At 31.6% G+C, this 23533-nt stretch overlaps 1 protein-coding gene across 3 annotated transcripts in view; it reads right to left on the bottom strand.

Annotated features, from left to right (window-relative positions):
* Positions 1-367: 367 nt before the first annotated feature.
* Postn (periostin) overlaps positions 368-23533 on the bottom strand; it is a 32932-nt gene continuing 9766 nt past the window's right edge. Inside the window, exons 5-23 of one of the 3 annotated variants that reach the window (XM_071611534.1) lie at positions 22946-23110; positions 21926-22072; positions 21275-21416; positions 19949-20161; positions 19031-19165; positions 17536-17684; positions 16224-16360; positions 15312-15442; positions 14704-14834; positions 14494-14596; positions 14341-14408; positions 13589-13634; positions 10598-10678; positions 7542-7631; positions 6823-6912; positions 6063-6140; positions 5614-5697; positions 2263-2304; positions 368-1173 (exon numbers count right to left, since the gene is read on the bottom strand). In XM_071611534.1, coding sequence (XP_071467635.1) covers positions 1136-1173; positions 2263-2304; positions 5614-5697; positions 6063-6140; positions 6823-6912; positions 7542-7631; positions 10598-10678; positions 13589-13634; positions 14341-14408; positions 14494-14596; positions 14704-14834; positions 15312-15442; positions 16224-16360; positions 17536-17684; positions 19031-19165; positions 19949-20161; positions 21275-21416; positions 21926-22072; positions 22946-23110 — 2070 coding nt within the window. In that variant the 3' untranslated portion in view covers positions 368-1135. The remainder of the gene's footprint in view (positions 1174-2262; positions 2305-5613; positions 5698-6062; positions 6141-6822; positions 6913-7541; positions 7632-10597; positions 10679-13588; positions 13635-14340; positions 14409-14493; positions 14597-14703; positions 14835-15311; positions 15443-16223; positions 16361-17535; positions 17685-19030; positions 19166-19948; positions 20162-21274; positions 21417-21925; positions 22073-22945; positions 23111-23533) is intronic. The other 2 variants (XM_071611533.1, XM_027928907.3) reach the window with 2 other exon arrangements.

Here is a 23533-nt window from a genome sequence, read left to right as displayed (position 1 = left end):
CAATGTCCTTATCATTCTCAGAAAACAATTTTTTTTTCTTCCTTTCCCTTGTTACACAATACACTCTTCTGTTACTTTAACTCAGTTAAGGGCATCTCTTTACTCCTGCCAGGCCTAGCCCAGGAATAAATAATTGACAATCTCCTGCTTGTGTAGTTCTATTCGTTCTTCAGTTAGAGCCTATGATGCATTATGAATAATTTGTTCTTTATCTTTTGAGTTGCAAAATTCATCTTTTGAATCTTACAACTTAATACAGTCTTGGGAGCTCTGGTGCTCAAATGCTCTGTTTATACTTATTGATTGTTTCATTCTCTAACAATTCTTTATGTAATGTAATAAGCTTAAGAAATTCAAGAAACACTCATTTCATTCAATTTCCTTTATTGAGTAATTGTTAACAATAAAAGAGGTATAAAGTTTTGTTCCCAAGTCCAAACTGATTTTTAACTTATACCTTGAGTTTTCTGAATTACCCAAACTGAAGTAATTCTCTTTATACCTGAAAAAAATTGTTTTATTGAAATGTTTGAGATAAAAAAATATGTATTGCAAGAAGCATATGACATTTCAAGAGTACAAAATTAGTTGTAAAAATAACATAATTTACCAGTAAACCTACATTATTAGAAATGTGTAAAGCCTTTGGAAGTAAAAGTATTTTCGTTTGTTTGTTTGTGATATATAAGCACCCATTTTTATAACTTAGCTTCCCATGGAGAGGTAACTGTTTGCATGCTTTTGATTTAACCATTACGTACATTCAATGATCAATCTTCTCAATGAGATAACAGCTCACCACTCTTAGATTTGAGTCACAATGAATCTAGTGACAAGGATTTTCTTTGATGGATTCCCACTTTAGTCAGAACTCTTAATTTCAGGATAAAAAAAGCCTATAAGGTACTGTATTCCTTCAGTTCCTATCCCACAGGAGGCTAATCCCACCATTTTTCTCAAGTTTTTCATTTAGAAAACAAAACAATAAAAGAATTCAATGTGTGTTCAGAATTGTTCCATGATTTGTCTTGTGCCGATGTTTTAGTTCCCGAAGTTAAATTGGCTCTCATAGTCTTCCTTTTAAGGTCAGATTGTTGACTTAGGGTTCTATATGTGTTGATTAGCTTTTAGATTTTCATTGAGAACGATCTTCTCTTGATCGTCTTCTAGACACTGATTAGGAGGAAGAGGAACATACAGATGTAAAGATGATGAAACTTCACAGAAAAATAAAATCAATAAAAATAAATAAATAAATAAACAAACAAACAAATAAATAGAACATGAAAAATTTTAAAAAAAGAATGATATTCTGTGCATAACATATCTAGTTAAGGCACTCTTTCTCATTGTACCAAATTTCACTTATATTATTTTCTTTTAATAATATCCTCAGTTTATAGGGATGGAACCAAGACTGTATTTTGATCAAAGATGTAAGGAAATAATAATCTGAAACTTGATTCTTCTAATTCTTTAGAAAATTTGGAATGATTTGGGGTGTTTCAAAGAAATTTCTTATAAATATTTCTTTAAAAAACATTTGTGCAATCAACCCCTTAATTCCAAAACTTTAAACATTGGGAAGGCTTAAAATTGTATTAGCATAACATTTTAACTAGTGTAACTTGTTTTGATTATTAGTAAGTAATTATCTCGGGAATTCTAAACTTGTAATTCCAAGCTTGTCATTTAAGTTCCACAAGGGAAATCTTTGCTATTTCAATGTATTGTGATGTAAGATAACCTAAGAGGAGGAATTAAAATATACACATAAATGTAGAATTGAAAATTATAGTGCTATGATATATTCAGATACATAAATAATTTATACATTTATATCAAAAATTTTTAAATAGTTACATTAACAGTTTTCTATTTTAATTTACTTATGTCTCAAACCATAGCTTTGTCTTAGATGATATTTTTTAACAGCTTAGGTCTACCTGCACTTGGCTCTGGTATTCAAACATTTCCTCTTTACTTAACTCTACTTGAGTTTACCTCAAAGGTTCAATGTCTAAACAGTTTATGTGAATATAGTTGCCTTTCTTTTAATACTTGATATACTTAGATTCTATTAATAGTGCAGGACTTGAGCAGTTCATTTCCTTATACTTATCATATAAATACTTGGGATCAAAACTTTCTAACTTTTCCCCATAACAGAAAACAAAGTTCAATGATGTACATAAACAATCCTTTGATATCTCTCATTCAAAACATGCCATATACACACATTACAATAGTTAATACACTGACCTTGAACTCTTTTGTTGGCTTGTAACTTTCTCACAGGTGTATCTAAAATTAAAGATTTGTATTTAGAAATAATTTGCAATTATGGGCTAAATCAGACAGGAGACCATGGTTAACCAGAAAAGTATAAAGTTTTAAATGAATATCACTTAAATACATAGATATTTTTGGAGTAGTAAATTTTAATGATCCTTAGAATTTCACATTAAAAACGAACAAGGAGTCAGCTTTCCATGCATCGTAATGAGTATTCACTAACTGCAAAACAAATTGTTTCATTTTATGCCTTTTGGAGCCCACATAATGTACCTTTTTTTTTTGCCTAGAGTAAATTACTTGCATAAATGTTTCAACCATTTGTAAAAAGAATTACACAATGATGAAATAATATATAAAGTTTAGTACAACTCTCTTCCCAATGATTGCCATCTTTCTTTAAAGTCATTCCTATGTATAACAAATGTCTTTGAAAAATTCTTTTTATAGATCAACTTATGAATTAATTATTGTGAATGACCTCAGCAAAACAGCATTGACCTGATCACTCTAGACATATAATAATAAACAATTCAGGAAGAGTATGCTAACATCCTCCCTTCCTCAATGCAATGTCAATCCACAGAACTGTAGGTATATAATCATAGAGACTCTAAAAAAATTAACTAGTTGAAAATAATAAAAGCTTTCATATTAAATAATGGCAATTTATAATAATTGCAGCTATGAAATTAATAATAATAATTTGTTGTTATTATTATTATTATTTACATAGTTACATTGCTGTGACTTTGGAAATTTAAAGTAAGGTGAAAAAATATTATCTTATTGATCATGTAATTGTTCATGGACATTAATTTTGAAAGTAACATTTTCTGGAGTTTACAAAACTATGTGCTGAGTGTTATTCCAAGAGCTTTCATATTCACTCATTTAAATGTAGGTAACATTACTATACTCATTTATAAAGAAAGAAAACAAAAAAATATTTACAAAAACTTTGTAAATAAAGAAAGCAGAAAAGAGTCATTTAATTTAGGTTTGAATTGTAGCTCAGATTGAAGCCAGCCCCACAACATGATTCACATTCTCTACAAATGTCATAAATATTTACACATTACGTTGACAGATTTGCATTTCTCCATAGTCTGATATTCTCCTTTCATTGCTTGAGTGTTCTCAATATACAGACTTCTACCAAAATTAAGCATCAAAAATTTTATGCCTTTTTGCGAGAATATTTTTTAGTTCAAGACTTTGACATATTTAAGTGACAAATCACACTGTGAGTACCAAAAGTATCGCTTAGCCATGTTAACAGTTATGACTTAACTGATTTGCAAGTTCATTTAATTCATCAGTATATACGATATGTTCCAAAATGTTCACAGAATGAAAAAGTCACATAGAAAACTCCAAGTTTTAAAATGAGACCATGGTTGGGATATGGATCAATTAGCTAGACTCTGAAAAAGAAAAGCCAATCTTGCATGATGCCATCTGCATTCCTAGCAATGTTTTGTAAATCTGTGCCTCTTAGAATCTAATCACAGGGGCAGTTGTGACTCAATAATGACCTGATGGTTAGAAAAGAAAACTAGCATATCCCATTAATGTCCACATACTATAGTAACTATACTGCATATACTCTTTCTATGGGAAGACAAACCTTAGAAATATTTTGATAAGAGTTATTATGTGGCATTATGGAAACATGTGTTACTGATATATGGATAGTTTGTATACTGAGAACTGAAAGAATCAACTTCTGGGGTAAATAGAAACAGAAATAAGAAAAAAATCCATTAATTAAAAATAAAACATCACTTTTTTTTTACTTGTAGCAGTTATCTCTCCTGGATGGATCAACACTTTATAACGTATTTATAATATACTTGTTTTTAATGAACTTAATAAGAAAGCCTTATTAAAGGGGGAAAATCATACTTACCTACAGTTTAACCTAAATGAATAAAAGCAATATAAACAAGGCAGCTACTAATGAATTCATTCTCTAAAAAGCACTGCCATTCTACAAAGCTGTTAACTATGTCATGAATAATAAAAAAAAGAATTCAATTTAGTCTTTATAATTTGTTTACCTTTTTCTTCAAATCCTTGTATGTTTTCATAATAGAGAGTTGTGTGTTTAGGAATAGATCGCTGAATTTCGTCTTATAGGAAACTTTGGTTTAATTAGGATATAACATAACACTCTCTGTGTTAAGAAAGGAGATCTTGTTTTTTCAGACACATATATTTCTATTAAGGGGAGATCCAATCATTGGTTGCATAAATATTTATTTTTACTACCACAAATATGGAAGCAGGTTTCAAGAGATATGATCTATGTTAAAGTGTAAAATATAGAAAAAATAACGGCCAAAAATATATGGGATCACAAGAGAATTTATATTATTCTGGCCATAGTGACATAATTTTTAAAATTATAAGCAAAAAATTAAAATAACCAGCCATCTAGATACATTTTGGATGAATATCAAACTTCAGTTACATTTCAAAATTCATAGACTATTACAAATATTATCTTTCTTTTTTTTTCTGACTAGTTTAATTACTTATTTCTCTAAAACAATTTTTGGTCTAATATTTTTTTTACTGTTAGTAATTGAACTATAAATTACTTTATTCAAATACTAATGATCCAGATTATATTTTGTTAACATTTACTACTTGCTTGAATAATTACTATTTAGAGTTTCTGTGATATTTTGAATTCTTTTTTTTCTTTTTCTTTTGAAAGTAAGTCCATTTAATATCATAGATGGAAAACATTCCATACTCTAAGGATTAATTTCACAGGCAAAATAATTCACATTTCCAAGGTAAAGATTATCACTCAAATGTTAGAAGAAACAGATATTCATTCACAAGAATGTAGTTTTGGAAAAGATAGTTGCTAAATGAGCTCATTTTTTTTGCTATATCTATGCATTTAAAAATTAATATATAACATGCCTTTTATTTATTTTATGTTATGGGGGCAGTGAATACATTTTTTTTGAAAATATAAAAGTCAAATTTTTGAGTAAGAGCTAGAATTTAATAACTCTTCCTCTTTCGCACACTCAGAATATCCTCACAATTATCTGCATTCAATTAAAAAAAATATTCATTGCTCCCCAAGCTTAATACCACAGAACTTTTTAAAGACTGTATAAACTGTAATTATTTCTTTACAATGATTACTTCAGCAAAACACTTGATTTGTTGGACAACAGCTGATGTTGTCTCTTTTACCTAATTAAAAGAAAACCCAGCATGCTCAGTCTTTAAAAAGCTGAAGAACTCAAACCAGAACCTGTTACAGGGGTTAGTTGTTGTCCTTTTACTAACCTCCCTGAAGCAGTCTTTTAATTTCTTCATCTTCAAATAAATGACCATCACCACCTTCAATGAATTTGGTGACCTTGGTGACCTCTGAGAGGATACATGTTTATAGCAGAAATTGGTTTATATAATGAAAAAAAAATAGGAGGTTTGCTATGATAAATACTGGCATCAACTCAATAAAGAATTCCAGACCAACATCTGGTTCCTTCTCAGTTTTTAGTGCTGATTTTTGGGATGCAAATTATTTTATAAAGCTGTTAAACAATAGGTAACAATCAATAAGATTACTATTTATGCTTCCTTTCATATTTCTGGACGTTTTCCTTATGTTGGTATGGAAGTTGAACAACAGAATGAGGTAGAGTTGAAAACATGTACCAGGTCTTAAAGACTATTTTAGATGCGGAACAGACAGCTGAGCACAACATCCTTATTTTTTAGCTATAACTCACCTTCTTGCAACAATTTATTCAGAGCTCCCACTGTTTCTTCACCTCCAGTAGAAATCCTAGTGTATTTTATTTCAGGACCTAAAGAAAAGACAATAAAACAGGGTAGAAAAACTTCTGTAAAGAACTGGAAAGGAAGTATCTTAGAGTCTGTGGGCCATATGGTCTGTGTTGTAATTGTTCTGTTCTGTCATTATAGTGTGAAAAAGACATAAACATTATATAAAGAAACCTTATTTACAAAAACAGCAGATAATCCTTACTTGCTGCTTACTTGTCTAAATAAATACTAATAGAATATCTGAATTTAGAATTTTAGGTTAATTCATAAGTGGGAGGCTGATACAAAGGTTTACTATTGTTATCAATCCAATTTTTATATAAAATTGCATAGATTTTGGTATTAGATGTATAGATCTTAAGATTAATGGAAACTCAAAGAGGAAAGTTTTTGATTCTAATATTCGATACCTCATTAACAAACAGAAAAACAGAGATAATATGCCATATAACATATGTGCAATGCACATCATAGCACATCTTATACACTTGTCCACAAATTACCAATTCAGAGTAATACATGTATCATACATTTAGAATAATGTTATTTTTCCTAAAAGTGAAATGAAGTACTTCAGTAGTTATCAGGAAAGTTGACTTAGTCACTTTGTTTTTATAATGATTCTTGTGGAGATTTTAGGATTAACTATCATTTTGATCTTTATAATACCAGCATAGTTCTATGTATGCAATTTAAAATTACCTGTAATTATTCTTTCTTCACGGGTCTGTTTTTCAGTTATTTCCACAGGCACTCCATCAATTATTTTGGTGTACGTTTTAATAACTGGCTCTGAACATAGAGGGAAAATACATTTCATTTATCTTCATATGGTGTCTATACTTTCATAAGGTTGACATTTTAATAATGTAATGTATTTCTCTAAAAATTGCCACTTAAGTTTTAATCCTAGTCATTGTTAGAGCATCTAGATAGTAAATTAAAATCAATGTAAGTCTAAAAGGCAATAATTGTCCTGAGTCTTGGATTAGGTGGAGGACCAACTGGCAAGCAACTTTGCCATCACGGAAATGGAAACCCTATGATAATCCTAGTAATGGTTTATTAGCAGAGTCTCAAACGATGACCATTTTCTTCCATTTCTAAGTCCAACATGTCTTTTTGAATAGACACTATTGTAGTCATTAGATCTCATTACATTTCATAATCATCACTTACAAATGCAGAAGTAATAATAGTTTTCAGTGGGCCTAGTGACTTAATAGTTGAATTAATTTCAATAGGATCCATTCAAAGGTAAACTGTTGACTAAATTGTAGCTTTGAAAATGGTTCCCCCAATTTATATAAAATAAAAACTAAAAAGAAAATTTTATGGGTTCAAAGTTTCTAAACCAACACTATTTCCAAATAAACACAAGGATGCTACCGACACACTAGGAAAAACACATAGTAACACACCTCCATGGATGACTTCAGTTATGGTTTCACCTTCTTTAAGCACTCTGAATTCAGGTTCACCTTCAACGTGGATCTTTGTCATTGCAGGTCCTGAGACATCATTTTAGGAGACAAATTATTATGTTAAAACAGTCCTTTAGATTTCCCAGAACAGGAAAAGTATTCCAACATTTGGTGTTAATCAGACATCAAAGTGTTTCAGGCTTTGTGAAATCAGTTCTAAACATTTCCCATTATCTTCAGATCAGACAATATTTATGAAAACAGATGGAACATTCTATGGGTGTGCTACTACAATTACTTTCATCTGCTTTAGTATTTAAAGTGATGTATAAATCTGATTCAATTATAGTTGTAAAGTATATATGTGTCTATATTTTGTGAATCATACAGAATGAACAAATTTTGAATATCTGTAATGATGACTAGTTTAGATCTGACATTACCATACTGACATTATCTTTACTTACTAAAATATTTTATTTAAGTCTTTATCACTGAAGACCTTAATTTTTTGATCTTTTGAGCATAGGACTGAGCATAAGAAAATTTCCTATACTTACCTTTAAAGTAGTGAGTTTCAGGCTTTATGGGAAAATGGATCTGAGTACTCAATTTGTATATTAGACTAATAAAAAATTAACTAATTAATAATTAATAATTAAATAGTCCTTCAAATGCAAAAGTTAAAGTGTTGCATTTGACTTGCAAAATGATTTTGCTCCCAGAGAAAATCATTTTGAATGTTAGAAAGCTTATTACTATATTAGTTAATCAAGATTATTTAAAAGGCATAAGAAAACTCAAGTTCAGTACATTTAACTCATACTGTAACACCCTTCAATAGTCAGATGAGACTATATTTGCATATCTTTGAGTGGATTTGCTTGTCTGGAAATTGTCAATGTATACCATTACCCAGAATTAAACAGAATAATCTAAAATAATGAAAACAGAAGTACAGGTCTTTCAACAGTAAATATTCAAGCCATGATATTTTGTCTGTGAGGGCAATGAATATTACATTTAACACATAAGATCAGATTTTGAAGGTGTAGTAACTTCAAAAAGAAAGTATGCCTAAGAAGTTTAAGAAAAACAAATGAGTTAATAAAATATCTAAATTGATTTTTTTTTTAGAAAATCCAAAGTGAAATTTCAGGAATATCCTCTATTGTTAAGCTCCATGATGGCAGAAATTTGACCAAAATTTTTTTTAAGTTATTCATAGCATCTAGGAGAATACCCAGTACACTGGGTATTTAATAACTGTCTGTTGAATTGAATTTCAGTTGACTTATTCTTAATTCTAAAATTTGGCTTGTTACTTCAAAAAAAATCTTGAAATTTTGTCCTGAGTCTAATGTATTTAATAAGAACTCAAAATTCATCAGTGAATCAATAAAAGATAGGAAACAAATGACAGTAGCACTCTTAGAAACTGGACAATTAGAAATGGCAGCTAAGATGAATGTTCCCTTCATTGTGCTATGTAAGGAGTACAACTTCCAAATCTTTGAATTGAAGAGTTATTAATGAATAGGTTACATGACCCTCTTTCATCCATATCCTCTTTAAAGGAAGAACCCTGGTAGAATTGACACGTCTCTCTATCTCTAGATGGAGAAAGAATAATGGGACAGAATACAGAGAACAAAGAATCGGAGGGTAAATGGGTTGAATGAAGAAGCCTGAAAGAACACAAACGAATCCTTGAAATAAGAACAATGGCACATGTGATCCATTTCAGTTACAGAAGCTGTATGTAAAGTTCTAAAAAAAGTTTAGGGGTTCTAATTTTTAAAAACAGTGGTATTATCTAGGATCATTTGGTCATCTTCCATTTAAATGACCAAGAAATATTTTTCCACAAAATTCCTGTGACTTAATTTCTTGTTAAAACTTTAAATCTTTATCAACATACAAAAACAATAAAACAACGATAAGCATAATATTTAAAAGAAAAATATCAGCACAGATTTCAAAGCATGAGTCAACTTTGAGTCTCAAGAATGAATACTAATGTAGATAACTAATTGGCTGAGAAATCAGTCTTTACATATCTTCTCAATGGCTACGTTTTCAGTCATGGTTCACTTTGAAAGGAACAGGCAAATGTATTTTCAAAGTCACCATCTCAATCCACAGAATGAAAAGAAATACCAAAATCAAAGATAACTAAAATAAAAATTTTCCTGATACTCAAAGATATAATTGGTTCCTTTATTGAAGACTGTATCTTTCTTACAGAAAAGAAGATAGCCAGGTCTATTCTTTGTGGCAAGTAACCATATTAAGATGTAAAAGCAGGGGAATAAATTCTTTAAATTTGATCCTTGGAGATAATTAAAATATATGAAATGAAGGTAATCTCTAAGATGTTGAAGTTCACTTACATAGACAGTAAGGATAAAAAGAAAAGTGACTGTTTTTTTTTTTTAAGCCTAAAACATAAGAGTAGAGGATCTATCTATCTGTCTATCAGTATTTTTAAGTTCAAGACTGGAATTTAGGATTCTAAGATTTGACTCAGTCAATATGCTACTCATCTGTTTCAGGTGTGATGCACTTCGAAAATACCTGCCTGGTTGAAACTTTAAAGAGCTTTCATTAATGCACACCTTTATGTTCAGGTTGCTGAATGAAAGTACTATAAGTTTTTGGACAAGCTTCCTGTAACGGTACAAAAAAGATCATGTGGAAAGATTGGAAAAAGAACTTCAAAAAGAGTTCATCTCTGAAAGAGTCTACCTACAGATTAGAATGCTCAGGATTTATTTGTTTATAGTAAGTTTCTGGGTACTCGTGCTAATGCAACACCAATTAAATTAAAACTAAATCAAATACAAGCAAATGTACTGAAAGTTTTAGGAATGCGCCATCTACTTTGCTAATTAATTTGCACTCCACATTCTGCAATTACATGAGCATGCCATTGGTATAGAAATATTTAGCATGTTAGTTTCAAAAAAAAAAGAATGTAGATACATTCATAGAAATCAGTATATTATGATGTTTTTGAAATAAAAGGAACCACATATAGCATTTATTTTTACCTTCAGTTCTGATAATAGGCTGAAGACTGCCTTGAATCACTTTAATTTTTGGTTCCACAACTTTGGTTATAATTTTAGTTGCTGAAAGTATAGAAAGTGGAATATGAATGATGTTTACATAAAAACAACCTGAATTAAGTTGTTCTTTTCCATATGGGGTAATAAGTTTATATGGTAATAATTAGATATGATAATGTGTTCAGGCAGTCAGATACAGGTAATATTCATGGTTCATAATTAATATCTTCTCATGTCCAGATGTTGAACTCTGAAGTCCAGTGACTTGGATGTGTTCCAGTGAAATAAATGCTCACTAAATGAGGAACTCTATCTAGAAATCTATAATTTTGAACTGTACCACTAATACTCTTTACCTTCTTTTGTACTTCTTGAAAATATTGGCTGCATAGCAACAGAAGACAAATAAACATGATTAATTTCATGCAACTCATAATACCTTAAATTGCATTGTTGGATTTTTTTCTCAATAAACAGAAGAAAATTGAGAGGAGAAGTCTCTTAAAGTGTTTTCCATGCATTTGATAACAGCAACATTTAAAGAAAAATACAAAAAATAGTTTAGAATATTTAAGATAAGAATACATTTCAGTCAGCCAGACAGGAGCTCTATGCAACAAATATGATATGGTCAGCATGAAGTTAGAGGAGAAAATGCCTTTAATTTTTTATTTCATCATAACCAATTTTTTAAATTTAAAGGTATACATTTTAAATATATATTATCTACCCAAGTGAGATAAGAATGTGTAAAGTTAATTTAAAATCTCAGTCAACAATTTGGTTGACTTTGGCTATTCAGGTCAACTGGAAATGTGTCTCTGGAGTTATATAACCAGAGCTATTGGCCTTTTTCATTTTTACTTAGAAGGCTTAAAAGATGATTGCATAGGATAATGGACTGTGCTAACGGTAACAATCACAACATGGTATTGACATATTAGAGTGGAGATGTTAGCAAAATTTGAGTTTCTATTACAATCTCAGCGGCTATTTCTGAAAATTTTTTTGTGTCAACATTTTAAATCAATGTAAGCCGTCTCAATAGGAACAATGTATGTTTAATCATATTCTGTCTTGACATACCAAATTATAAGCTCCAAAGTATATCAAATTTGTGCTCAATTACTGATTCCACAAGTTCTCCTGTTATAGAGGAACCTTTCCATGAAGGCCAAATATGCAGAGATTTCTGCTGCTACTATCAAAGTGGATTAATTACTTTTACCTTAAATCTTTAATATCATAGTAGGGAGTTTGAGGTTTAGTTTGAAGATTTTGTTCATATTTTTGTTTCAATTTTGCTTTCTTAAGACTTAAATAGTTTTGACAGATTTGGCTAAGGATTTACTGATTTTTGTCTTCTCCACTTCAAATGTTCTATATTTGACAACTTATAACAAATAACATTTCCCCCATACAATTAAAAATGTACTATATTCTGGGGGCAAGAATAGTAAATAGGAAGGAAATTAAAGAAATTTCAGAGACAAGTCAACAGATGAACATAAAAGTAAGATCTTTGGTTTAATTAGTTTTACTTCTATTTGAAAATGCTTCTTAATAACAAGATACCTATCCTGGGACGAGCAAAAATCCAATATTGGAAGGTAAATCTCAGCTTTTTCAAGCCTTCTAAGTAGACTGTCAAGAGTCATTAAATTTGTTTAATTTTGTAATATGTGGTTTATACTCTATGAGTGAGAACACAATACAGTAGCTAGTAATTTTGGTTCATTATAAACAAAATATTGCTCTGACATATGGAAAGTGGTGGAACAGACATGGACAAAGTAGGAAAGATACAGGACCATCATACAGGTACATGTCTTTGGTGGAGAAAGAAAACACGTCTGATGAATAGAGCTCATAAGGATTCTTGTTTGTTATAAAATATGTTTTTAATAAAATTGTAGACTTCCAGTATGGAATTTCTACCATGCTGAATGATGACTGTGCTAATTAAATCCTTAAGACAGTGCTGAGCTGGTCTGATGCTGGGATTGCATGTTATCATCACAGAATTTAAACCAGTAAGAGCAGCAGACATTTTGCTTTGCTCCTTACTCTGGCTTTGTGATTATGTTACTGTACATCTGAAGAGAAAAGTACTTCTTTAAATAAATGGATGTTCATGATATGAAACAGATGTTCTAGCCAGAATAAATGTGGGAATTGAAATAAAGTTTTAACTATGTTTATACTTTTGAGTATTCAGTGGTAGAGCCAAAACAAAATGAAAAGAGTCTCTGCTTTGAAAGCTATAAGGAAAGAAAGAAAAAAGACAAAGGAAGAAAAAGTTACAAGAAGTAAATATTCAATGGGCACCATTTATGAAATTGAAATATCCTTTGCCATTTTTAAGTAGTAGAGGCTTAATTTTGATAATCTGGTAGTGTCAGGGATAAATGAACCTGGAATCTCGAAACCTGAGATTCAGATTTTGTGTACCTTTGCCCAGTTTTGGATGGGGAGAGATTTTGAACCATCATCTCATGAGCTTTAGGATTCCTTGGCATGCTTCCACTCTGTCTGTAGGTAGCTCAGGGCTGAAGGGTGGAATGAGCATGTCCTTTGGCAATCCTGTTTCTCTGTTCACACAGCTGAATTTTCAAATAGCACTAGAACACTTACTGGCTATCTTTTTCTTTTGAATATCTTTCTTTTCTTTTCTTTCTTTCTTTCTTTTTTTTTTAAGAAATTTGGTCTCTGCCATGCTAGTATTTTATTTTACAGTCTTTCTCATCTCCTATCACTCCTGTTTTCCCCATAAATGGGAAAGTGCTTCATTGACATTAAAAAGGTAAGCCTGAGAGGCCTCTCCCAGACTTCAAGCCCTGTTTCAAGTAGAATGAGAGTTGTCATTGTTTAGAATTCAAAATACCAGATTATCAATAGTCTTTGTAAATACAAAGAGACAATTTTTTTTTCATCTCGGAACTTATATGCAGTCAATACTCATCACATACTTACTATAGACAGTCATGGGGATTTCTTTGAAGGTGCTTCCACGAACAAACTGGAAATAAATGATTTTATTCAGTAACATAAAATATGGAAGTTGCATTAACAAAACACGGCACCACTTTAATTCTTGCTCAAGAAAAATAGTGAAGCTGTCCCTACATTTAATAGAAAGGAAATCCTTTCCTAGTTCCTTGCTGTCATGTCAGAGACATAAAAAATAATTGGGTTTGTCACTCAGAGTTTTAAAATTATAGAATAATTAGTTTAAAGTTAAATATGTTTATTAAATATTATTAGACGCTTTCTGCTACTTTAAGCCCAGAAAAACAAAGGGGCAAAATACTCTTTTGCCTTTGATCTGTGATTACTGACAATGTTTTATAAGTAATTTCTTTATCTTTTCATTATATTTAGTAGCAAGGATATTTGATATATAAACATTTCATTTATATGTATATGTCTTATCTTCCCAATTAGACTGTAAACTTTTTGAATAAACAGCATCTGATTCAACTCAGTATTTTCCAGGATATTTAATACACTAATTTTTCCCCAAATAGCTTTGAATAGATATTTATTGATCCAAACTATGAAGAGACTGTTGCTTTTTTATAGGATGGCTTGTGGTACATAAGCAACAAAGAGCAATCCAAGCCCAGTGAATGCTTACTTATTAATGCCTACATTTCTAGTCTCTCATGCTCAACCTGCAATATCTGTTCAACATATGAGAAATAAATACAATAGGATTTCTGTACCTTAATTTGGATGTATTTGATCAGTTTATTAAGGATTTCCAGAAGCTGATCATTTCCAACAGGTGTGTCTGTGAAAGGTAACATTAAATGAATGTCGGTATGTAAAATAAAAAATGTGAAAAAAGTCCATCAATGAGTTCAATAACTACCAACCTGCTGGGTAGAGGAGTTTATCTACAACATGAATGACACCATTTGTTGTCATGATGTCAGATTCTTTGGATTTCAGTTCATTCACCAGAAGGGTATCATTTACCTAGCAAAACAAGGAGGTAAGGTCAATGAGAAATTTAACAAAGAATGGACATCAAGATAATTTAATAACAGATGGACACTTTCACAAATTCATTCTGGACAACTTACTCCTTTCACATAGATTTTGCTTCCTTGTGTGGTCTTCAGAATGTTAGTAACGCCAGGTTCAAATCCCTTTCCAATGAAAACTCCTGGGGTCAAGTGGTAAAGGATGATGTTTTGAAGAGCATTTTTGTCCCCTACGGGTAAAGGTATATATATTTGCTTAATAATATGTCATATTTTCTGACATTTCAATAGTACTAAGAAAGAGAAACAAAACAGTTGTCTTTCTGTTTCCTGTGTTTTTTTTTCTCATTATGTCATTGTTCTCTCAAAATAGTATCAATGCTATGTCAAAATGTTCAGTCATTTCATTCACTTCAACCCAAATATTACCCAAATGAATGGAGGAATCAAAATCAAATTAGTCCTGAAATTAGAACTATTTTCTTCTCTGCCATGTATTTGTGTGTCCTTTAATAGCAACACAAAAGTAAGAAGTTTAAGAACATTAATGAATGATCCTCTGTACTTCCCAAGCTGAATTAGAGAAAACTAAAGCTTGCCATGAATACTAAAGAAGAGCCATCTTCTTTAGTAAGGAAGAATAAGCTTGAAGAACAACTGAGATCCAGAAATGAAAGGATAAATATCTGGCATCGACTTCTACTCACTGATCAGAATTTCCTTTTCTTCATTGGTCATTCCTTTGAAGGCTTCGTTGGTTGGAGCAAATAAGGTCCAATCTCCAGGTTGTGTCAGGAGATCTCTCAAGTCTGCAGCTTCAAGTAGGCTGAGGAAGATGCTACGCAGGAAGCAAGTATATTTGTTAAGCTAGACTTAGCTTTAGGTAGGTTCATCCACAATACAAAGACTAGAATTTAATTCATATTGTAGAAATAAAGAGAAACATCTTACATTTTCAAGTTTCAAAGACAATTTAGCTGTGAAGAAAGCTTTATCACGGAGAAATGATTAAAATGTACAACATTAGTTTTGAATTTCCTCAACTGTTTTTATCTTATAAAACTTGTCAACATCACGTTTTATAATGAAATAGAATTTTTCATTTAATATTCTATAAAATTCTATTTGCTAGTGTATACTTTCATTTTGTGTGTGTGTGTATGTGTATGTGTGTGTGTGTGTGTGCGCGCACTGTTGGGGATTGAACCCAGAGTTTTATACACGTGAGGTGTGAGGCAAGAGCTCTGCCACTAAGCCCTATACTATTATTTTTAATAAACTTAATCATAAGAAAATTTCCAAGGAGTTGTTCGGTAGACTTGATTTTTTTCATTCATCAGTCATATAGTGTACCATATTAAATAGCATTTAAAATATTGGCCAAATTATACTGTTAAATTGTGTGCATGTACAAATATATAACAAGTCCCATGAATATGTACAACTATATTGTACAAATATAAATGTGGAAAAACATTAATTTTGAAAATATTTATATGGACTTGTCATTTTAAATTATATTCTTAGAAATACAGGAAACTGACTGCTTTTGGGGATTGTCAAATAAAAATATGCAGGTACCTCTCATTCTTTTGTGGAGGTACCACTAATAAGCTTACCTAAAGCGTTTATCTTGCTTTAGTTTTTCATGGAGGGATTTCTCTGCAGGCTGGATGATCTCTCGGAATATGTGAATGGCACCATTTCTTCCTTGCTTGCTTCCTCTCACCATGCATGAATTTTCAATGCAGACAGACTAACAGAGCAAAGAAAGATACATGATGTCCTTTCCATTGCTTGAAATTTTCCATTTGATATAGCTATGTGCTTATATTTTTGGACTGGCCCTTCTGAGAGGTCCCTTGACCCATGAAGCCAGAGAAAAATGTTTCTCTCCTCTGTTTTCAATTCATGACTTCTAATGCTGTGACGTGTTTTATACTAGTCAAATTATCCTAAACATCAGGCAGACAGTTTTGTCAGTGAATTGCAAAAATTCCATACAATTTCACTCCTACTTTCCAAGTTCTATTTCCCTAGACCCTCTTTAGGTCAATAATAACCATACAGTTTTTTTTTTATTTTAATGCCTCTTGTTATCTTCACAGATATTTACTAAAAATTCTTGACTGTAAGACTCAATGAATTACAAGTCAAATCATTGATTCATTTATAGTTTCTTGAATAAATGTGATTTGTGTATATGTGTCATTCAAAGTGAAGGGTGTTTACTGTGTGATTTAAAAAGTGTGCCTCGAAATTATGGATCTAAGGTAAGCAGCTGCTGTGTCTAACTCAGTTCTAGGTAATGCTTGATTTCCTTTGAGACCTTTTTGTTGTAACTGCAAACATTCCCTGGTTGGAAAGAGAACAGTTCCACTGGTTGCACTGTAACTTTAATAAGAATTATTTCTAGAAATTTTCCTGTTGATAAATGCATTTTAGAATCATTTTATAGAGTCCAGAAAATTCTATGTATCTATAAAAATTTATCTTGACAGTTGTTAAAAAACGATTTAATTCTTGAATGATATTTACTATAAAACATTATTCCATATTTTTTTATTCTATATACAAAGATCTTTGTAAATTATAAAGTACTCTACATACCAAACACTTACTTAAGGGTGACTTTTAGTGCTTTCTTAGTATTTAAAATAATTTGATTTTTAGAACATAAAGTCATTTATTTAATGAAACAAATGGAAATTATCAGAGTTATTAATACATAGGTCTTTTGGTATATTTTCATCACAATTTTTTTTTACCCATGCTACCTAGATCCCATTTCCTGATTTTCCTATGAATATTTACTATTAAAATTGAATTCATAAAATTCTGGAAAACATTTGTTATAACTACATTCTTTTGACCACATGCAATTTGATGTTTAGGCCAATGTAGATTTTGATCTTGTTCTGATTCACTTACTGTGCGATACACAAAGACTCTGAGTTGTTTGCCTCCAATGGTCTCGAGTATCTGTCCATTGTAAAGCTCATTAAGGCCAACTTTTACTTTCAATATGTGATTCTGCAGAATTAATTTAAGAAGGCGCTGATCCATGCTCAGAGTGTCATCTATAAATAAATTCATTAAGAAAAATCATTATTTTATATGGAAAACCTTTATATTTCTCCTGATAAGAGAAAAACGTGAAAATGAATAACTTCTGATACTATTAATGTGAATCCTATAGTCATTATTTGAGTTGACTAAATGTGCAAGGCAAGCAATTCAATTACCAAGTAGAGACTCTATGGCCTATTGCATCAAAAGATTATTAATGTGATTCTAAGCAGTTCAGGACAATGAACTTCATTGCTGCAAAGGCTGCATACGTTTATGGTGGTCACTGTACAAAGCTAAACCCTTATAGTGGCCAAAGTTTTTCTGACAATTAGATATCCATTAGTCATATGAATGACTATTAATGAATTATTTGTGAATCCATTGTTTTAAAAAATTATTTTGTACTAGGTATCGAACTCAGGGCAGTTTACCACTGAACTAAATTACCAATCCTTTTTTTAACTTTGAGACAGGGTTGTTAAGTTACTGAAGCTAGCCTTGAACTTGTCATACTTCTGCCTCAGCCTCCTGAGTGGCTGGGATTATAGGAATGCACCACTGCACCTGATTGTAAATTGATATTTATATTGGGAAGAAAAATAACAGAACATAAACTCTTTTAAAAGTGTGTCAATGTCAAAACATATGGGCATTATTATTACAAAGGAAGTGGAAAAGTAATATATCTAGGAATTATATTTTTTTCTAATTAATAATTTTCTACATTATAATTTACTAGTTGAAAATAATATCAAAAGTGCAACTTTTAAATTACTAAATTTTACCTAACAATTTAAATATTTCTTCATGAAATCATTTTTCTGAAAAAAGTGGCCGTTTCCATTAATCTAAACATTGTTGTTAAATAACAACCACTAGGTGAAAAACGTATAATATTTTACACCATGATATAGAAGTGCATAATAGTCTCTTATTTGTGTTTATTCATAATCTGACAGCCATGCTTTCCAAATTCTGGGATGCAAAAGACATCAATTTTATCTCTAAATATTTTTATGTTGGTGTCAAATAAACAAATAATGTGTAGTTTTCTTTAATCTATTAATGCATCCTTATGTGTACTGGGAATGTTATTAGATTCACAGATTAACTGAATACTTTATATCAAAGCTTCCATTCCCTGCATGCTGTTATCTATCATAATGAAATGTTTTGAAGTGAAGAATTTTTTACTTTAGACAGTGTAGAGCTAACATGTTGTATATGTAACCAATACAAAAACTAATCAGCATCTCGTAAAACATGTATTATTTGTTATTGCAAATCATGGTGAAGCAGTAGAAAGGTCTATGGGGGAGGGTGAAGAGCAAGAACATTAGTGTCCAGTACATACCAGAAAAGGCATTGTTCACAGGTGCCAACAAAGTGTACTCTCCATCTGGCTTCAGAGAGGATGCCAAGCCTAATTGGGCCACAAGGTCTGTGAAAGTGGTTTGCTGTTTTCCAGCCAGCTCAATAACTTGTTTGGCTGTAAAATAAACCATCAGCGTCCCAACAATGTCATCATTGTTATTATCGTTGTAACGAGATTAGTAAATCAATCCTTGGCTCTTTTCTAATATTGCAAGCTATTTACTGCAATGTCAATCTAGTAAGACATCCAGCCCTTTCCTAGTAAGAAGGTTCTAGTTTCCATTTTGGGGGTTGATAACCACAAAGAATTTCAGAAGTGAATTTTCTTCCTGACTTCCTACAACAGTTTCTTTAATTCTCTATTGCTCAACGCTCATCTTGTTCTCCACTTGAAAGTCCAACAGTTTTTCTCTTTATCCAAAGCTGACCATTTAGTTATACCTTTCCTTTTGTTTCAAAGAAAAACCTGGCTCAGTGAGAACCCTTACAAATATTGGATGTCAGACACCCTGGAATGGCAAAGTCATATTCATGGAATGCCCATGACTACTCATCTACTTACTTGGTACTTGGCTAGCTCACTCTTCATTTTGTTTGTGCTTCTTATGCCATTCTTTATGCTGCATGTTTATTTTTCATGAACTTACTCTTACTTTTTTTTTTTTTGTACCATGGATTGAACCCAGAGGCACTCAACCACTGAGCCACCTCCCTATTTCCTATTTTGTATTTTATTTATAGACAGGGTCTCACTGAGTTGCTTAGCACCTTGCTTTTGCTGAGGCTGGCTTTGAACTTGTGATCCTCCTATCTAGCTTCCCAAGCTGCTGGTCTTACTCATTTTTCTTGAGGAATAATACTAAGTAAAAAAAAAAAAAATCATGAAACCGATGCTTACCAGAATCAGGAATGAGGACCTCATCGATCAAATGAATCACACCATTATTTGTTACAATATCTTTTTTGTTCACCATTTTGACTCCATTTATTGTTATGCTGTCTCCTTCACATCCTATCTCAATTGTATTTCCTTCCATGGTCTCAAACACAGCTCCTCCCGTAATAGCCTCAGAACATTGGAGGGTATTCAAAATGTGGTACTTCATGAGAGCTGGGGGGCAAAATAAAAAAGCAAGCGCTCGTATCAAAGGAAATAGCATTTGACCCTTAAAATATGTGCTTCAGAGTGGAATTAAATATGCCTAAGAAATAGAACACAAATGTAAGTCCTAAGGATTGACTGCAGATTTTAAAATCCTAACTGTTTATGTTTTTAGGAACATAAACATACACAGTAGGAAGAAGAGAAAATCAGCTTCAGAAATGATTTTTGTGGTACTAGAAAGTGTGGTAGATTTAGTTCCAACTGTCATAAGAAAGTAATTCTTGATGTGAAGGCGAGAAAAAAAAATCAGCCCTTTTGGAAGACTTGTGAAGTTATTTGTTAGTGATATCTTTGCTGAAATACCCAGGCAGCATCTGGTATGAGCTGCTCCCAGTAGAATGTCTTTCCTTAATTTGTTATGAGGTTGATGGGGGCTGAGGAGAAGACAAATAATTCCCTAAAGACAACATCCAGGAAGTTCCAAAATAAAAATGATTTCCTGAAGGATATCTAGAGCAATCTATACTTCAACTATGTTGACCTCAAAATTCCTCATCTTACATCCATTAAATGTATTTTGGGATAAGCTGGGTGTATGGAATATGCTAGCATAATGTATACTCTTTTTGATCACAGAAAGGACAACTGGAAAGAAACCAGATTCTTCTGGGTGTCAATAAGTAGTGAACCAGTAATTTTCTCAGCTCAAATATACCTTTTAGCATACATTTAGAATTAAAAGCACAACATAATGTGTGTGTGTGTGTGTGTGTGTGTGTATAAATGAAAGCTGATGATCTAATATTTCTTTTCAACACTGGCCAAACTTTCCTTTTTGTCTGCTACTTATTTACTTGAAAGCAGCACAAGAGGCTATAACCTTCTTGAAAGCAGCACAAGAGGATGTAACCTTAAAGACACTTTTTATTATTTAAGAATTTTATTCTGCCTATGCTTTCAGGAACTTTTTAAAAAAATGTTATATAGTGCACCTCAGAATAAAATGTTTCTTTGTCTTTTCTTATCAAACTTTATATTACTGGCAAGAACAATTTTTTTACTTTTTATTTTGTTGCCTTCCCAAAGTTCTGGGGGACTTTTCAGAGAGGAATATGGTACCTTCAAAAGCCACTTTGTCTCCCATGATCCTTTCTAGGACGCCTCGTGGGAGTTTCTCAAAAGCCTCATTGGTAGGAGCAAAGAGGGTGAAGTGACCATCTCTTCCAAGGGCCTCCAGTAAGTCAGATGTAATGGCAGCTGCCTGAAACATAAATGTGTTTTTCGGAGGATGACACATTGCAAAGGTCTACCAGAGGAAAATTACAACACACTTAGACTAGGCTGACATGAGGGAGTTGATTTCTTCCCTTAAGAAGTTTGTTCTTGCTAGACCTTTAAAACATTACTTTTGGCACAACCAGTTATATCTTTTCCAACTTTCTTCAAACAGTGTCTGCCAGAATGGAATTCTGCCAGTGTTTGTGTGACTATAGCAATATCCAGAAGTACATACAATAACTGAGATGGACACAGTCTAAATGCACTTAATACAATACAGTCACAGAACTAATCATTCTTTATCAATCATGTCCACATTAATATTACTTCATATGAAATGATTTCTCCTGCATAAAATTAAAACAGTTTAATCTCATGAAATATAGTTACATTTCTGCCAGGTTTGTTTAATAGCTTTTTTACTGTTGTTGAATTTTGACAGGGAAAGAGGAGGGATTTCAATGATCCAGAAGAATCTGCTCTTGTACTTACTCTAAAAGATGAAAGGTCATCTTCCGCTTCAATGAAGTCTTGAATTGAAGTACCAATTTGTGTAAGGACACGGTCAATGACGTGTACAACACCATTTGTGGCAATCTGGTTCCCATGGATGATTCGAGCACAGTTAACAGTGACAACCTATAATTATAGGGAATATCAGAAAACTGAAATCAGAGTCATCCACTGACCACTGAGACCACAAGCCCATTATAGGTTTCATTTATTCTATTATATGGAAGATGAAGGGGCCTATACTCTGAATGTAAATGCTGTGGAAGAACAAAATATTTAAAAATCAAACTGAAAGAGAAAATAGAACCAGTTCAGAACCCGGGTTAGTTACACATCTTGTATCTGGAAACATAAGGCAAAGCAAAGCATTTTTTAAAATTTGAATTATTGCTTATTTTCTCTTTCATACATATAGCTAAATTATTTCTAATGGAGGTCAATGAATTATATAAAGAAATCTAATTAGTCTTAAAATAAGTTCTGAGAAAATGAAACAAATCATTATTGCAAAAATATAGCCATTTCTATTATAATGACTACCTAAGTTTTGTTTATCACTAACTCATTTTGTCCCTGGGAATGTAACCATAGGAAAATTATATAGCCCTGTTGGCAGCTTCCCATAAAATCTATCCAAACACACAAGGATCTCAATGGCATCATAGCCAGAGAGTAATAAAAGAACACCCATTCTCTGTATCCTTTTTGCTATCTATAAAAAATATTTTAAACATATCAACTACTAAACTCTCCTATTTTATGAAATCTAAGTTGACTGGTTAATGAACTGCCAATGTATTTTATGTTTCATTATCATTAGTAGAAAATAGTAACTGGATTGAAAATTTACATGCCATAGATCTGAGGAAAGTTATGATGCATGCATTTATATTATTCTCACTAACATTTTACTATTTCTTTTAATATTATATAAAATGTACAGACAAGATTAAGAGAGACATGGCCCAGAAATGCACTTTATTTATAAATGAAACTTACCCCATTAGGATAATGGTTAATGAAAAGCCCCAAATTGTTGTACATTGAAGGGATAACCATGCCATTTTTTAAGTCCTTGGTCAACATCCTCTTATTAACCATGTGGCTATGCAAAGCATTCAACAATTCAACATTTACATTGTTCTCCAAACCTCTACGGATATCCTAGGAAAGATTGAAATGACAGAAATTTATTTTATTGTGGTTCATTATTGAAATTCTTATGATCACTTTTTACTCTCATTACTTTCTTATTGCATTATTAATTGGTTACACAAAAGTGAAATAAGTAACTTAACATTACAATCTTATTAAGAAATTTTATAGGTACGAATATTCAGTTAAGGATCCTGAATCTGATAGAGTGCTTGTGTATTTTTAGAGACAAAACACAAATTTTAAGTGAATATGCTAATGAAGAAACGATCATGATATAAATTGAAGACCTAATGGGAATTATCAGATATTTAAAATACTTTAGGTGGGTAAAACTCAAGATGACATTATATTTGTATTCAATACTTGATTTTTAATAAGGATTTTATTTATTATATAACAAATTCAAGAATTTGACCCCCCTCTACCATT

The sequence above is a fragment of the Marmota flaviventris genome, chromosome 4 (genome assembly GCF_047511675.1).
Source record: "Marmota flaviventris isolate mMarFla1 chromosome 4, mMarFla1.hap1, whole genome shotgun sequence".
NCBI lineage: Eukaryota > Metazoa > Chordata > Mammalia > Rodentia > Sciuridae > Marmota > Marmota flaviventris.
This window is presented reverse-complemented; position numbering and strand designations above follow the sequence as displayed.